The sequence below is a fragment of the Solea senegalensis genome, linkage group LG4 (genome assembly GCF_019176455.1).
Source record: "Solea senegalensis isolate Sse05_10M linkage group LG4, IFAPA_SoseM_1, whole genome shotgun sequence".
NCBI lineage: Eukaryota > Metazoa > Chordata > Actinopteri > Pleuronectiformes > Soleidae > Solea > Solea senegalensis.
Genome location: NC_058024.1, coordinates 6,782,030 through 6,795,352, shown reverse-complemented (window position 1 = coordinate 6,795,352; position 13,323 = coordinate 6,782,030). Strand labels below are relative to the sequence as shown.

The window sequence follows — 13,323 nt, the reverse complement described above, 5'->3', positions numbered from 1 at the left end:
CAGGGCCAGCCCAGGCCTTCATGGGGCCCTAAGCAAAACTTTATGAACACAATAATAAGGCAGGTAATTACATAATGCTTCTGGAGAATTACTCTGCACAGATGTAGCTGTGTTGTTTGTGTTATCAAAACTTACATCATCCCAATGTCAGCCTGGCAAAATGTTACACTTATACTGGCTTCTATCTTCAATGACAGCAATCTCAGCAGAATGGACCTTTGACTTAGTATTTGAAATGACACAATACTATGAGGGACACTGATATTATCTAGCCCCATGGTTCTCAAACCTAGTTGTGGTATGCGAGCTTCCTCTGGTGGTACTTGCAGGAAAATAACAAGTACTGTTCTACTGTATATCCCAAGGTATGTGATTGGAGTGGAGCTGGGGAATGTTGTGTAGAAATAATAATAATTACAATCACATATCTCTCACTCCATCTTAATCTCGTTTCACTATACCAGTTTGTAAAGTAATGTTAGGAAGAGAAGGGGGATGAGAGACTTTGCTCGGCCTATTAACACCACTGTATTTTAACGTTTGTGATCATGTTGTTATATTGAGAGCTCAATATTTTCTCAGATGGTACTTGGAATATCATCATGCACAAAAAAAAGAAAAAGAAAAAGATAAAGATGTCTCTTTTGAGACATTGATCTTCACCCTCATCATCAATGAACCATAAAAGTCCCTAGTGATTAGGCTTAGTTAAGGCAATTATGATTAAATAAATAAATGAATTCAAATCCTCAACACAGCCTGAAAACAGGAAACATGATAGACATGTCAAAACCATGTCTATCTTGGGAGCTTGGACAAGATTCTGAATGTTTAGATGCCACCATGACAAATGGCCTGTGTAGACTCAGGTACGGTGTAGGCTCTGAAAATGGTTGTTTGTACATCATGTGCTTACAAATGAACTTTCCATGCAAACATCTAAACATATATTTACATATAAATATACATATTTAGCTTTTAACAGTATGGCGATTAGAAATGAAAATGATATCTTGATAATCCATCATGATGTTGCAATTAAAAATATTTAGTATGGGTTAGTATGGGTTGCACACCATAAAAACATTAAATCATCGAACTCAATCGACAATTGCATACATTTACATATGATGAAATGTTGAATTTAACAATCTGATAAATATAACCTAATGCATTATTATTATTATTACTATTATTATTATTGCAACACAAATATTGTTCACTGTCAGTAAGTTTGGGGCAGTATACATTATAATTTTAAAGTAAAGTAGAGACCCTGGCATTAAAGCGAGTTCACAATAAGGGAATGAAAGCCTTAAACTATGTCCTTAATTCAGAAAAAATAGCCTTTTAATGTATGTTTACGTATGAAAATGCAAACTTCTTAAAATGGAGCAAGACATGTTACACTCCAATACAGTGGATGGCGCTGGTTACCATCCCTTATCATACGTAAAATGAAGAAGACGAAAAAGAAGGACGGTCTCCCATAGTGCTCTGCACTGCCAACGTAGGCAAACAGGAAGATGGCTACCGGCTTTTAACATTAACTCTCCGCTTTAAATTACAGCTCTGTGGTAATAAAACATTTCCTGTGCCTCCGCAGTAGACGACAACATCACCCGTAGAGATCTTCAACGGAGCCACAGACTCTAAACACAGCGTCTTCTTGTCCATACAGGTAACCGATCAGTTAGCTTGGCTGGTAGCTAACGTTAGCATTGGCAGTCATCTGCCATTTCGAGCCAAATTTCTTACATTGTGTTTTATGTTTTTCCTGAAAACAGTTTTTTTAATCATCGCCTTAACCAAGACAACCCAACGTCACTGTGTTGTTATAGAGCGGTGTTGTTAACACGGTGTTTGATGATCTGTCTGTAATGTTTGGTACGAGTCGAGCTGGTTTGACACGTCTACAGTTCATTCCACTGATTTACGTTGTTCAGCAAACACAGTTAATCTTGACATCATATCTATGTTTTATATGAATGTGTATTCAACTATTGTGTGAAGAAAATAAATAAAATAGAAAACCTGTGTATAGGGGACAAATTGAATCTGGCATTTATCAACCACCACCAACACAAACCGGTTTCCCCCAATGACATCGTGATATCACTAATGTTTTTTTTAAAGACTTGTCAACATTCAACCCCTGGAGTAAAATTATTGTTTTATTATATTATTGTGATTTTATTTAGTGGAAAGCTATTTATTCCCAATGCAGCTTGATAATAAACAGTTGGGTTAATTCCCACATGTATCATGAATATAGTGGTATTCGAGTAGATGGTTCTTTTGCTTAAACTTTTTATTATGGTAAAAGTGTTTGCACAGTGCAATGGCAGTAAAAACAACATGTCGAGGGACAGGGGACATGAAAATTGTCTTTTGGCCCTCTAACATCCATTACAATGTTCTTTTAGTGTCCGTCAAAATGGCAAGTCCAAGGACCAGAAGAGTTCTGAAGGAAGTGAGAACCCAGGATGAGAATAATGTAAGTCCTTATTCTTATGAGAATAAATTGTCTCATGTCACTACACTGTAGCCTTATATTTCATGTACACATGTTTTAACACCTTCTGTCAAGACTTCACAAAATTCCCATAATCTCATCCTTCATTTATGTACTGTCATTTTTTATGTAAGTTTTTATTATGTTATGAAGAACAAATTAGAGCATTGTTAGATGGAATTTTACTGGGTGAGGGCAGAAATAATGTTGCCAAACGTATGAAAATAATTTCACATTTCAACATCAAGTCCTGTAATGTTTGCTTTAAAAATGGACATCTTTTTGTGTACTTGTTGTGGTGTGGGCTGCAACTAATAATTATTTTCATAATCGATTAATTTGGCAATTATTTTCTCGATTAATCGTTTGGTCCATAAAATGTCACAAAAAATGTTGAAAAACCTCAAAATGGTAACGTTGTCAAATGTCTTGTTTTGTTCGGAAACTAAAATGATTCATTTTTAATGATTTCTTTGTTATATGGAGCAAAGAAATCAGGGACTATTCACATTTAAGAAGTTGAAAACATCTGAAAATGTGTTTTAATTATATAAAAAAGCAACATTCAAAGCAATTAATCATTTATAAGATTAGTTAATGATTAATTTAGTAATCAATTAATCGTTTTGTTTTGATATACTTTATTAATCCCCTTAGGGAAATTCTTTCTCTGCACTTAACCCATCCTCTACTAGGAACCTTCCTAGAATTAGTAGCAGTGGTCAGACACTGAGCAGTGCCAGGGGAGCACCCCAGCCCTTTGACCTGTTGGGGACCCAAATCGGGAACCCTCCAGTTACAAGCCAAGTTCCCTTTCCACTTGGCCATGGGCTGCCCTGACTGTTTCATTTGGTATTCTAGGGGTTCTGTTAACCCACGTAAAATGGGGAATGATGTAAACATAATGTGAACAGAACCTAAAGTACCTAACGTCCTGTAATAAACAGAACAGCGGAAATATGCATACCATTCCACTTATAATAAATAGAATTTGCCGGTCTGTGCTCTCACCAATATCATTTACAAAGAAACTTCAAGTACAAAGCTGAAATGCAAGTTTTTATTTCATGCTTTTTAATATTGTTTTTTTCAGTTGTGTTTCGAATGTGGGGCTTTTAACCCTCAGTGGGTTAGTGTGACCTATGGAATCTGGATTTGTCTTGAGTGCTCTGGTAAACACAGAGGCCTGGGGGTACATCTCAGGTAAGAACCTTTAAAACATGAATATTTGCATTGATGAGTCATGTATAACTAAAGAATAGAAGTAGCAGCAACCCAGAGGTTTCAGGGTCATGTCATTCGTCATTACTTAACAAGTGCACGGTTATGTTAATCTCTTGTGCCCAGTTTTGTGCGCTCTGTCACCATGGACAAGTGGAAAGATGTAGAGCTCGAGAAGATGAAAGCAGGCGGAAATGGAAAATTCCGTCTGTTTCTTGAAATTCAAGATGATTACGATCCCAACTGGACTTTGCAGGAGAAATACAACAGCAGAGCAGCTGCACTCTATAGGGACAAGGTGAGCTGTGCAGACCTCCTGTGAAGTCCTGTGAAGAAGAAAGATGTTCTGTTTTCCTGCATATATTTATTTCCTACTAGGCTAAATTTCACATTCTATCATGTTTTCAAAATCATGTGAATGAATCTGCATCTTTAGCAAACTTATCTTTTGTACTGAATTTTAATTTATTCGATTTTTTTTTATGATGATGTCAAATGTTTAAGTTATGTTTCTGAATTGTAGAAGGGGATTGATTTTAAAATTATATTTGTAATTGTATATTCTTAGTGTAAGCTATCATTTAATGGGTATACATTTAATAGGATATTGTTGAACTGGTTCATTGGTGTGTGTTAGACCTATAACCACTACACAGTGTGCTTCCTGTTAGTTAGAATAACTTCAATGCTGTATATGACAGGTTGCAACCATAGCTGAGGGAAAGGAGTGGTCCATTGAGACATCACCTGCGAGAAACTGGACGTCCCCTCAGCCCAAGGCAAGCCTTTCATCCTCCCATCGGTAAGAGTCAACACACGTTTAATGAATACATGGGCTATGCATAAAATCAGATCCAGAGCAGACATCAGAGCAGTGAATGTCATGTTTCTGGTATTTAGCTCGGCAGGATCTGGACAAACCGCGGCAAAATCTAACGATGCAGCTTTTGAAGACTGGTTGAGCGATGACGTGAACTCTTATCAGAGGTAGTGGTCGTAATGATTATTTTACCAAATACTCTTCTGTAAATTGTGAACTTTTTAAATATAACACTTGAGTCTCACTTTTTTAGTGGAGGAGGTTACAATGGCAATCAAGAGAATCGTTATGTTGGCTTTGGCAACACTGTGACCCCGGAGAAGAAAGAGGAGGACTTCCTGAACAACGCCATGTCTTCTATTTATTCGGTATTCTATTTATTTCTTTTGGCCGAGTTGTATATTTTGTTGTGTCTTTCTTCCCCTCTAACTTTTTATTTATAACTTTTTTTTAAAAACAGGGTTGGAGCAGTTTCACTGTTGGAGCTAGCAAGTTTGCTTCTATTGCTAAAGATAATGTAAGTGTATTCAAGCTGTTAAATACTGTATCCTCTTTTCAAGCAATAAGTATGTACATACATAACAACCTCTAAATAAAAACCAATAAACTTTCTCTTATTCCACCTTGAACAGACAACTAAACTGGCTAACACAGCAACTTTAAAGGTAAGACATGTATATGTATATATGAATGAGTAAAACAAAATACAGTATATGCTGATAATAAAGAATTGACTCGCCCACTCACTCACAAACTGTAAACATGTAATGGAATGTCGCAAGCTCTAATGACTTTGACTACTTGTAATCTCTTTGCTCTCTCTGGATGTAGTTAAGGGGCTATAAAGCGCCCCCAGAACCGGTAAATCACATCATAGGTGCATGTTGCTTTTCCCCACATCATCTTCATTTTGAAAATCCATATTGCCCGTGCTATTTTTTTATATTTTATTTTTTTATTGTGTCAGTTTTTCATTTGCGAACAGAACTTTTTGAATGTCCTCTTCATGCATTTGGATGTATAAACATCACACATTGTGTCTGTCTTGATAGCTGCACTTTGAGTTTGTGGATAACCTGTGAAAGACAGTCATGAACTGTACTATGGGATAGAATATTATATATGGGGATTACCTTTAATTCTTCTTCTCAATATAGAAATGTTATTTTCACTCGTAGAAAATGGGTTATCCATTCATGCATGACAGTTTTTGTGTTGACTGCATACAGTGCTATATACTATATGTGTGTGTGTGTAATGGATTCAGACAACTGTAATGTTGGAATAGCATTGTTAGGTTATGGTGCAGAAGTGTTGCCCACCTTTTTCCATAAAATGGGTAACAAGGTGGGTAAACATTCCTTTTAAATTGTGTAACCAAACTGCACATAAAATATATATGCAGTGATCCAAGTGTTTTTTGAACCATTACACCCTCTAGTGCTTGTTCAGTGTCATGGTAAATTGGGAATGATAGCTCACCTTACGCAACTGCAGAACAAATGGTTCAGTGTCTTGCACTGCTTTGAATGTTAAACTGTTTCGTTTAAGTCAAATCTCCTCTCTGACTCCCAACTAGGCCACAGAGTTAGGACAGACCTTAAATGAGAATGTTATCAAACCCACCCAAGAGAAGGTAACATTGATGTTTGAAGTTGTTGATTTGGTGGTGGGGGTGCAGTGCTTTTAGAAAAAGAAAAAAAAACACAGCTTCAGATGTAAATGTGCTATTTTCTTCACCGCTTGTCTTTTCCAGTTCATCTGTGTCAATGTCAAAGTGTACTAAACGACAAAAGCTGTGGCTTCTGAGCTGCACAAACAATCACACCTTTGTCTTTTCGGTCATGAAATTTGAAAAATCCAATACTATATGAAATATAAAAAAGGTGGGCATTGGTGTGAACTCTCAGCACAGTCGCTGGATAAACTATTAGGAGCCGTAGTGTTTGATTAGATATGCCTCATTTTAAGGCATTCATTTTTTACTATTCACCTTACTTTTCTTTCAAATTTTAATTACATATACAGTGTAAATTATAATTGAAATTGCAAAAATAATGGTGGATGTTAATTTGACATGAAATCCTAATTTGACAGCATTTTAAATAAAATATGATTTAAATCTCTACATTAGTCTACTCTATCTAATCTATCTAATGTGCCATACGCTTGGTCTTCAGTGAAATATCCTTAAGTTCTGGAAACACAATATGACACAACCATGAGCTCTTCAGCTGACTGCTAGTTGCTCACATGCTTCATCGCTGCTCCATGCCTGTGCTTTATGCCATTATGCCATTATGCCTGAACCAAGTAATATCGTGGTAAGTGTTTTCTGCTTTGATGCTTCCACAAGGCTGCTCAAACTCTTAACTGTCATGTGAACAGCTCCTGGATGTGTCTTTGTCGGTTCAAATGAAGCCTTTGTAACTGTCGGAGAACATTAAGTTCTGCAGTACACTTTTCTTCTCTGATGGAAAATGATGGATGCTTCATCACTTGCCCAATTTCTTTCTTTGAGATGAATGATAATGAATAACCTCTTATTGGACTCAAACTATTCTTTTCTCATGTTGATTCTCCTTGCAACCAAACACATATAATCACTTTCCTCACAGTCCAAATCAAAATGATGTGCTCTACACGTTCTGTTTGACATGTTTAGACAGAGATTGTTGTTTTTGTTTTGGTACCAGTTTTTAATCATTTCCATCAACCGATTTGCATTAATCCAGGTGAAAGATGGCAAATTGCTAGATGAAATGACAGTCAGCATCACTGGGCTGGCAAACAAGGTAGGATGGGCAGACCTCTGCCATGTTGCACAGGTGCAAAACCAGTCTCCTGTGAGAGAAACAGTAGCTAGCTTCACATGTTGTAGCCTCACTGCAGCGGCAGTGCCCCCAACAAACCCCCCAAGGAGACTGGTTTTGCAGCAATGATGAATGTACAATGAATGATACTAACCCAGTGTAATCTGTCATTTTTCCTTGCTGCCATTGTTGCTCTGGTGGTGAGTACCGTGTTAGGAAAATGTGAATTTGTGAGCAATCTAATAACACTGCTAAAGTCTAACTTACAATACAAGTCTCTTTATTAGTTGTATCTTTATTGATAATTTATATGTGAAGGACCATTGTGTGACACCTAATGGTTAGACTTAGTGGTGGGCAAGACACACTTTATGGACAAAAGTATTGGGACGCATTACACCAACAGGGACTGTAATGACATATTCCAATACATAGATAGTACTTTAATATGGAGTTGGTCCCCCTTTTTGCAGCCTCCACACTTCTTGGAAGACTTTCCTCAAGAATTTGAAGTGTTTTTATGGGATTTTGTACCAATTCATTCTGTAGAATGAGGTTGATGCTTGATGGGGTTGAGGTCAGGGCTCTGTGTGGCAGTCAAGTTCTTCCACACCAAACTCATCAAACCATGTCTTTATATCACAGTCATGTTGGAGTAGAAAAGGCTCTTCCTCAAACTGTTGCCACACATAGCATTGAACAAAATGTCTTACTATGCTGAAAGTGTTAAGTTTGCCCTTCATTGGAGATAAGGGGCCAAGCCCAAAGCCTGATTGAAACATTGTCCACATCGTACACATCGTCTAATATAATATTGTGATTGTTGTTTCAAAGATGTGCATATTCACATTATTGAGTATTCAAATTCCTTCTCCAAAACCGATGAAAAATGCACTGACCCTCCACTTATTCCATAAATGCGTGCAGCAGAAACCCCCCCTTCAGTGTCACATGACCACTAGTGGGTCTACGTGATCTTTCGCTAGCATCCTCCCTGCCACACAGGGTTAGGGTTAGGTGTGACAGTGTGAGAGCCCTGTGACCCTCATGTAGAGCATAAGCATTAGAATGAATGAATGAATGAATGAATGAATGTGAGACTCCAGATTGTAGCAAATGCTGGACACCTTAGCTCACCAAGTGTATCAGAAAACTGCATTGGCCTTCACATAAAGACATTGTTCGTCTCTGTTTGCAGAATAAGCATCATCTTCAAAACACACACTGGTGGTTTTGTTTGGAAACAAGGCGACCTTTGTAAAGCTAAGCCTTAGCTTTAGAAATCAGCTTTGTATTCTTTCATAAAAGAAAACAAACAAAAACATATTTTAGGTCAATTACACACTTATGCAAACATACGTATGTGCCAGTTTCTGCTGTTTGATCCTCCTAAATATTACACACTGGATTCTGGATTTAGCAAAACTAACATGTATTTGTAATTTATTTCCTACCAAGTGTCATGTTTTTAACACGTCGTGGTAACAGCTTTGAAAATTTGTCAACCTACAATGACTTTATTCTTTTCCATAGATTCAGGGAGCTGGTGCAAAACTGACCAACATCATATCTGGAAAACCAGATGATGGGTATGATATCATTTTAAAAACACTCCAAAAACCCCCACATAGATATTTTTGTCAAAAATTTTCAGGCATGAATTTCTACTTTGACTGTGTTCAGGTCTGCTGGAGAAAGCTATCAAAACATGGATGCCACTGAGGGCTATCAGGGCAGTTCTAGCCAGCCTGTCGCAAAGGACTTCTGGGAAACCTTTGGCAGCAATAGCTCCTTAAAGGCCAAGAAATCTCCAAGCAGTGACAGCTGGACCAACGTAGATAATTCTGCAAAGAAGAGCTCTGACAGTTGGGACAATTGGGGCTCCGAAGCAGCGTCCAACAACAAACACAGCACAGAGGAGAGCTGGGAGGCCTGGGACAACAACTGGGAGAATGCAGATGGTAAGACAAAGAAGAGTCCCACGAAGCCTGCTGAGGAAACCTGGGATAAAGGAGACTGGTAGTGACCTCACAACCATACCTCATATTTCTCCCCCTTTTTCTCTCCCTCTCTCTTTCTCTGTTCATCTCACTGGCACTTTCAGGGAAAGAGCAAGCAATTGCTTACTTCCTATCAGTCCATTCAAATATATATTTATTTTTAATCCCAGGAAACAAAGAAAGAAGACAAGGGTTAGTTGAGCTCATTATTGATTATTGAATAAAATACGGTATTGACTTGCAGTCATGTATATTAATGTAAATTGCTATCATCGCAGTGGACTATGCTGAATTATTGTAGATATGGTCATAATTTGACTGCCTGAACTCTTCAAATATAATGGTCTTGATGGTGAACAAGATAATGTTTATATCATATCATGGGATTGATGATACCGGTTTTCAGTCAACCACGTGAAAGTGATGCATGAAATTGAAAATGGAACATTGAGAATACGGATCCTTGTAAATACAGAATTACTGACTAATCACATTTATTTGTGTGTTCAGACTGACTTAATCTGCCCCTCTAACTTTTACACATTTTATACACATTATTTTTTATCATGTTCCCAAGACCATTAGAAATCTACCACAGTGAGTTAAGTTACTGCTTTCAGGTCGATGGGCAGTTCATGTTGGTTTCACGCAACAACCTGAATTCAAACTTTTATCAAAATTGATTTATTTAATATCAGACAGATGAAAGTAAATGTTTACTGGTTAATGCAAATTAGTGATTTTACTTTCACTTTTCCCCCATCGTCACTGTCTATTGTTAAATGCTCAAGACTCCAATACATTGATTACAGTGGTATTCATTGACTGATGGAGTTTTTTTTTTCTACCATCTCTTCCCCAATATTATGCTTTGTATTTTTTTCGTTGTGTTTCTTCATCGGATCTTAGAGTCAGTTAAACTCCCAGTCAGGACAAGCAGTGTTCACTTGTTGTAAACCAGGCTTAAACCAGGCTCATGATAACAAACCGTTCACCTCATGCAGATCCAGGAAATAATGGCTCATGTGATGAAACAAAACTTGATCTTCACTTGTTTCATTGATAATTTACATAACAAGTTTTATCTTGAAAATGCAAACATTTGGTTTATTTGGTACTTAAACCATCACTTATTTCAGGCTTATTGTGTATGCTGTATGAATTATAGGGTGATCATGATGAAAGACAGTAGACGGCAGCTTGTTATCTGCAGAGTTCTGTGACTGACACATTTCTGTCAAGTGTCATCGCACCTTGAGCGGTAAGTCATGGCTGTAATAATTTGCTATGAATGAATTAATAATCAACCTGGTGTAGCCTCGGTCAGATTAAACTGCAACTGCTTCACACTGTTAACGCTAAAATTCAACTCAATTCTCCCGCCTTCCTAAAATTGAAATTGGATGTCAGTGTTTTAGAATGAGACACATTTTTGTCCCCTTTCTGGCCTTAGACATTTCTTTTTTCTATTGTAATTCATGGAACGTCTGCTGTCTGTTTATCACACAATCGTCCAGTGGTTTGCTTACCAGGTTTTTTAAAACTGGTCCCTGAGTGGAAAAATCTCAGAACACTGCCCTTGTATTTTCATGTCAGCAACAAATGCGCTACTTTGAGAAAAGTCACTAATTTGGCACTGTTGTTTGGGGTGCGAGCACTCACACAGTAGTGCGAGGACTTATTGGAGTTCCTGGAGCACCCTTACTAAGTGCACCAGTGTGTATTTGTATGAGAAATGCGAGAGACATCGGTAGCAATATGAGAGATGTATCGCTAAATGAGCCGCTTCTGCCCAGCCCAGTTACTGCAGCAACCACCGTGCCGACCGTGACATTATTTGGATTAAGAATGCAAGACAATGGGACAACGAGCCTTGCGCTGATAGGACAGGAGAGTATTATAAGCAAGGTCGGTCTAAAATAGATGATGGCAAAATTTTAATGCAGTAGCTGGTGTTGAATATGTTGATTTTATCACATGTATAATTTCAATATTTTACACTGAAATGTGACGATTTGCACCTTGAAATACAAATAACATTAATAGATACCTATATAAACAAATGTTTTTTGTAAGTAAAGCAACCTCATACTAAATACCGGTTAGATTCAACTGTGGCAAATTCAACAGCATTTCTAAAGGCTTTGATCTGCGTTTGTGTGTTTGAGACCAAACCTCCTGACAAATATCAAAACCTGTCAACAGGCTTAGTTTGCATCAATTATTTGGTGCTTGGCTTGTGCTCTCATTGGCCAGCAGTCACTCATCAGCTGCTCACAGAACAGTGTGCCACTGGGATTACAGCTGCTCGATTGTTGTGTGTCATTTTGGCATGATCACATTTTTAAGTGTAACTATCAGAGACTAGCGAAGGATCACTCCTGAAAACTGTACTTCATGTCCATTCCTACCTCAAAGAAGTCTTTAGTTTACTGATGTGAGTACCCAGTAGTAAACACATTTTTCTTCTTCACCTTTCAGTATGGATTTGATGTGGACCTTACAATAGCAGACTTGATTTGCTGTGACCTATTTTGTCTTTGTTGAAAAAGTGAAAATGCAAATTATGTAAAACAAACAAACAAAAGAAACTGCTCCCTCCTGGCTCATTTTTGTCGCTTAACCTCTGCTGTCATGTATGGTCATGTGTGAAATGCCTTAAAAAGCTGTGTTTGCTTTTTGTTCATATTGATGTCACTTTGCTTGTGTGTCTGATACAGTGAGGTGTACATATCTGTAAATCACCATCTATGAAATTATATGCCCTTACCCTCAACTTAACCTTTTATTACTGGAGCATTATTTTGTATTATTCTTTTTATTTTATGACGGTATGACAGAAAGCAAATTCACCAGAAACGTATAGACTATGTTGTGATAACCCATGGTTTAAAGAGAGTAAATAATCTCCTGTCTGAAATGTGTAAAGATCATATTTCTAAAAAAATAGTTTTACTTTTGGTGAATGTCCTTCTGGGGTTACTGCTACACTAAATGCAGAATGTGTTATTGAATGAAATGCATCTACTAGGCCTTGTCGTAAGTTAATGGTTTAAAAAAGGAACTTTTAAACTGTTCTGCCGCATAGCCTGAATCCAATTGTAAATGTAATTTTCCAGATCGACAGTTTAGCTCCATGTCTGTGCCTGTCAAACATTTGAAATGGGGTATGTCCATGCGTGTTGATCCAACTTAACTGTCATGTCAGAAATTATATTTTTAATGTCGTGCATGAACTGTAACATGGAACTAAATGCGTTGAGCTGGGTTTTGATTTCCAAAAGTTGTTTGCTCAGTGAGTTAAAGTGCAGTTGTCTGCTTGCCCTCTCAAGTTTTTCACCAGCAGCAACCCCTCGAGGTGAGCCAGTGTTACATACTCAGTCGAGGCTGTGGATATTTTCCTGTACACATGGTTTCTGTGTTAAATAAAAATGTGTTGTGCTGTAAATGGAACAGTTTAACTTATTGTCTGAGGAGTATTCACATGGGTGTATACGGTATATAGGAGGAAAGAATATGAGTGGAAACCCCAGTTTTCTTTTGGTGAAAGAGACAAGACAATTTGAGGTGTGACCCTCAGTGAAAAATATTGATTCAGTTTTATTTGTATATTGCCAAATCACAGCATACATGAAGAAAACCTTACTTATTATAGAGAGAAGATTCAATTCAATTCAATTTTATTTGTACAGTGCCAAATCATAACATACATTATCTCAAGGCACTGTACATAGACAACATCAAGGAAACAGTTAACACAATGAGAAACGAATCTCTGACAGAACCCAGAACCAGACTAAAGATGTGTCGCCATCTGCCACTCACCATTTGGGGTTACAGGAAAAAAAGTTGAAGGTTTAGACAGGACAGTTCTGAATCAGTTATGACAAGTTTGTAGTAATAGACCTATGGTTAATTCAGAGTGTTTAATTAATCTCTGCTGTTTTTTGACTG

At 37.4% G+C, this 13,323-nt stretch overlaps 1 protein-coding gene across 6 annotated transcripts; it reads left to right on the top strand.

Moving 5' to 3' along the window:
- The first annotated feature begins 1,483 nt into the window (after nucleotides 1-1,483).
- arfgap1 (ADP-ribosylation factor GTPase activating protein 1) lies at nucleotides 1,484-12,817 on the top strand. Of its 6 annotated transcripts, XM_044024203.1 has the most exons (14): nucleotides 1,484-1,681; nucleotides 2,427-2,497; nucleotides 3,609-3,718; nucleotides 3,863-4,034; nucleotides 4,438-4,538; nucleotides 4,637-4,723; nucleotides 4,810-4,924; nucleotides 5,017-5,073; nucleotides 5,189-5,221; nucleotides 5,388-5,417; nucleotides 6,136-6,192; nucleotides 7,292-7,351; nucleotides 8,903-8,958; nucleotides 9,053-12,817. In XM_044024203.1, exons 2-14 carry the CDS (start codon nucleotides 2,438-2,440, stop codon nucleotides 9,390-9,392), a joined length of 1,278 nt encoding a protein of 425 aa, XP_043880138.1. In that variant the 5' UTR covers nucleotides 1,484-1,681; nucleotides 2,427-2,437; the 3' UTR covers nucleotides 9,393-12,817. The 6 variants fall into 6 exon arrangements, 5 of the variants coding, with proteins under 5 accessions (XP_043880138.1, XP_043880139.1, XP_043880140.1 ...); XR_006360289.1 differs by lacking the exon at nucleotides 9,053-12,817 and having other exon boundaries at nucleotides 7,292-7,569; nucleotides 8,903-8,963; XM_044024204.1 differs by lacking the exon at nucleotides 5,388-5,417.
- Nucleotides 12,818-13,323: the final 506 nt, after the last annotated feature.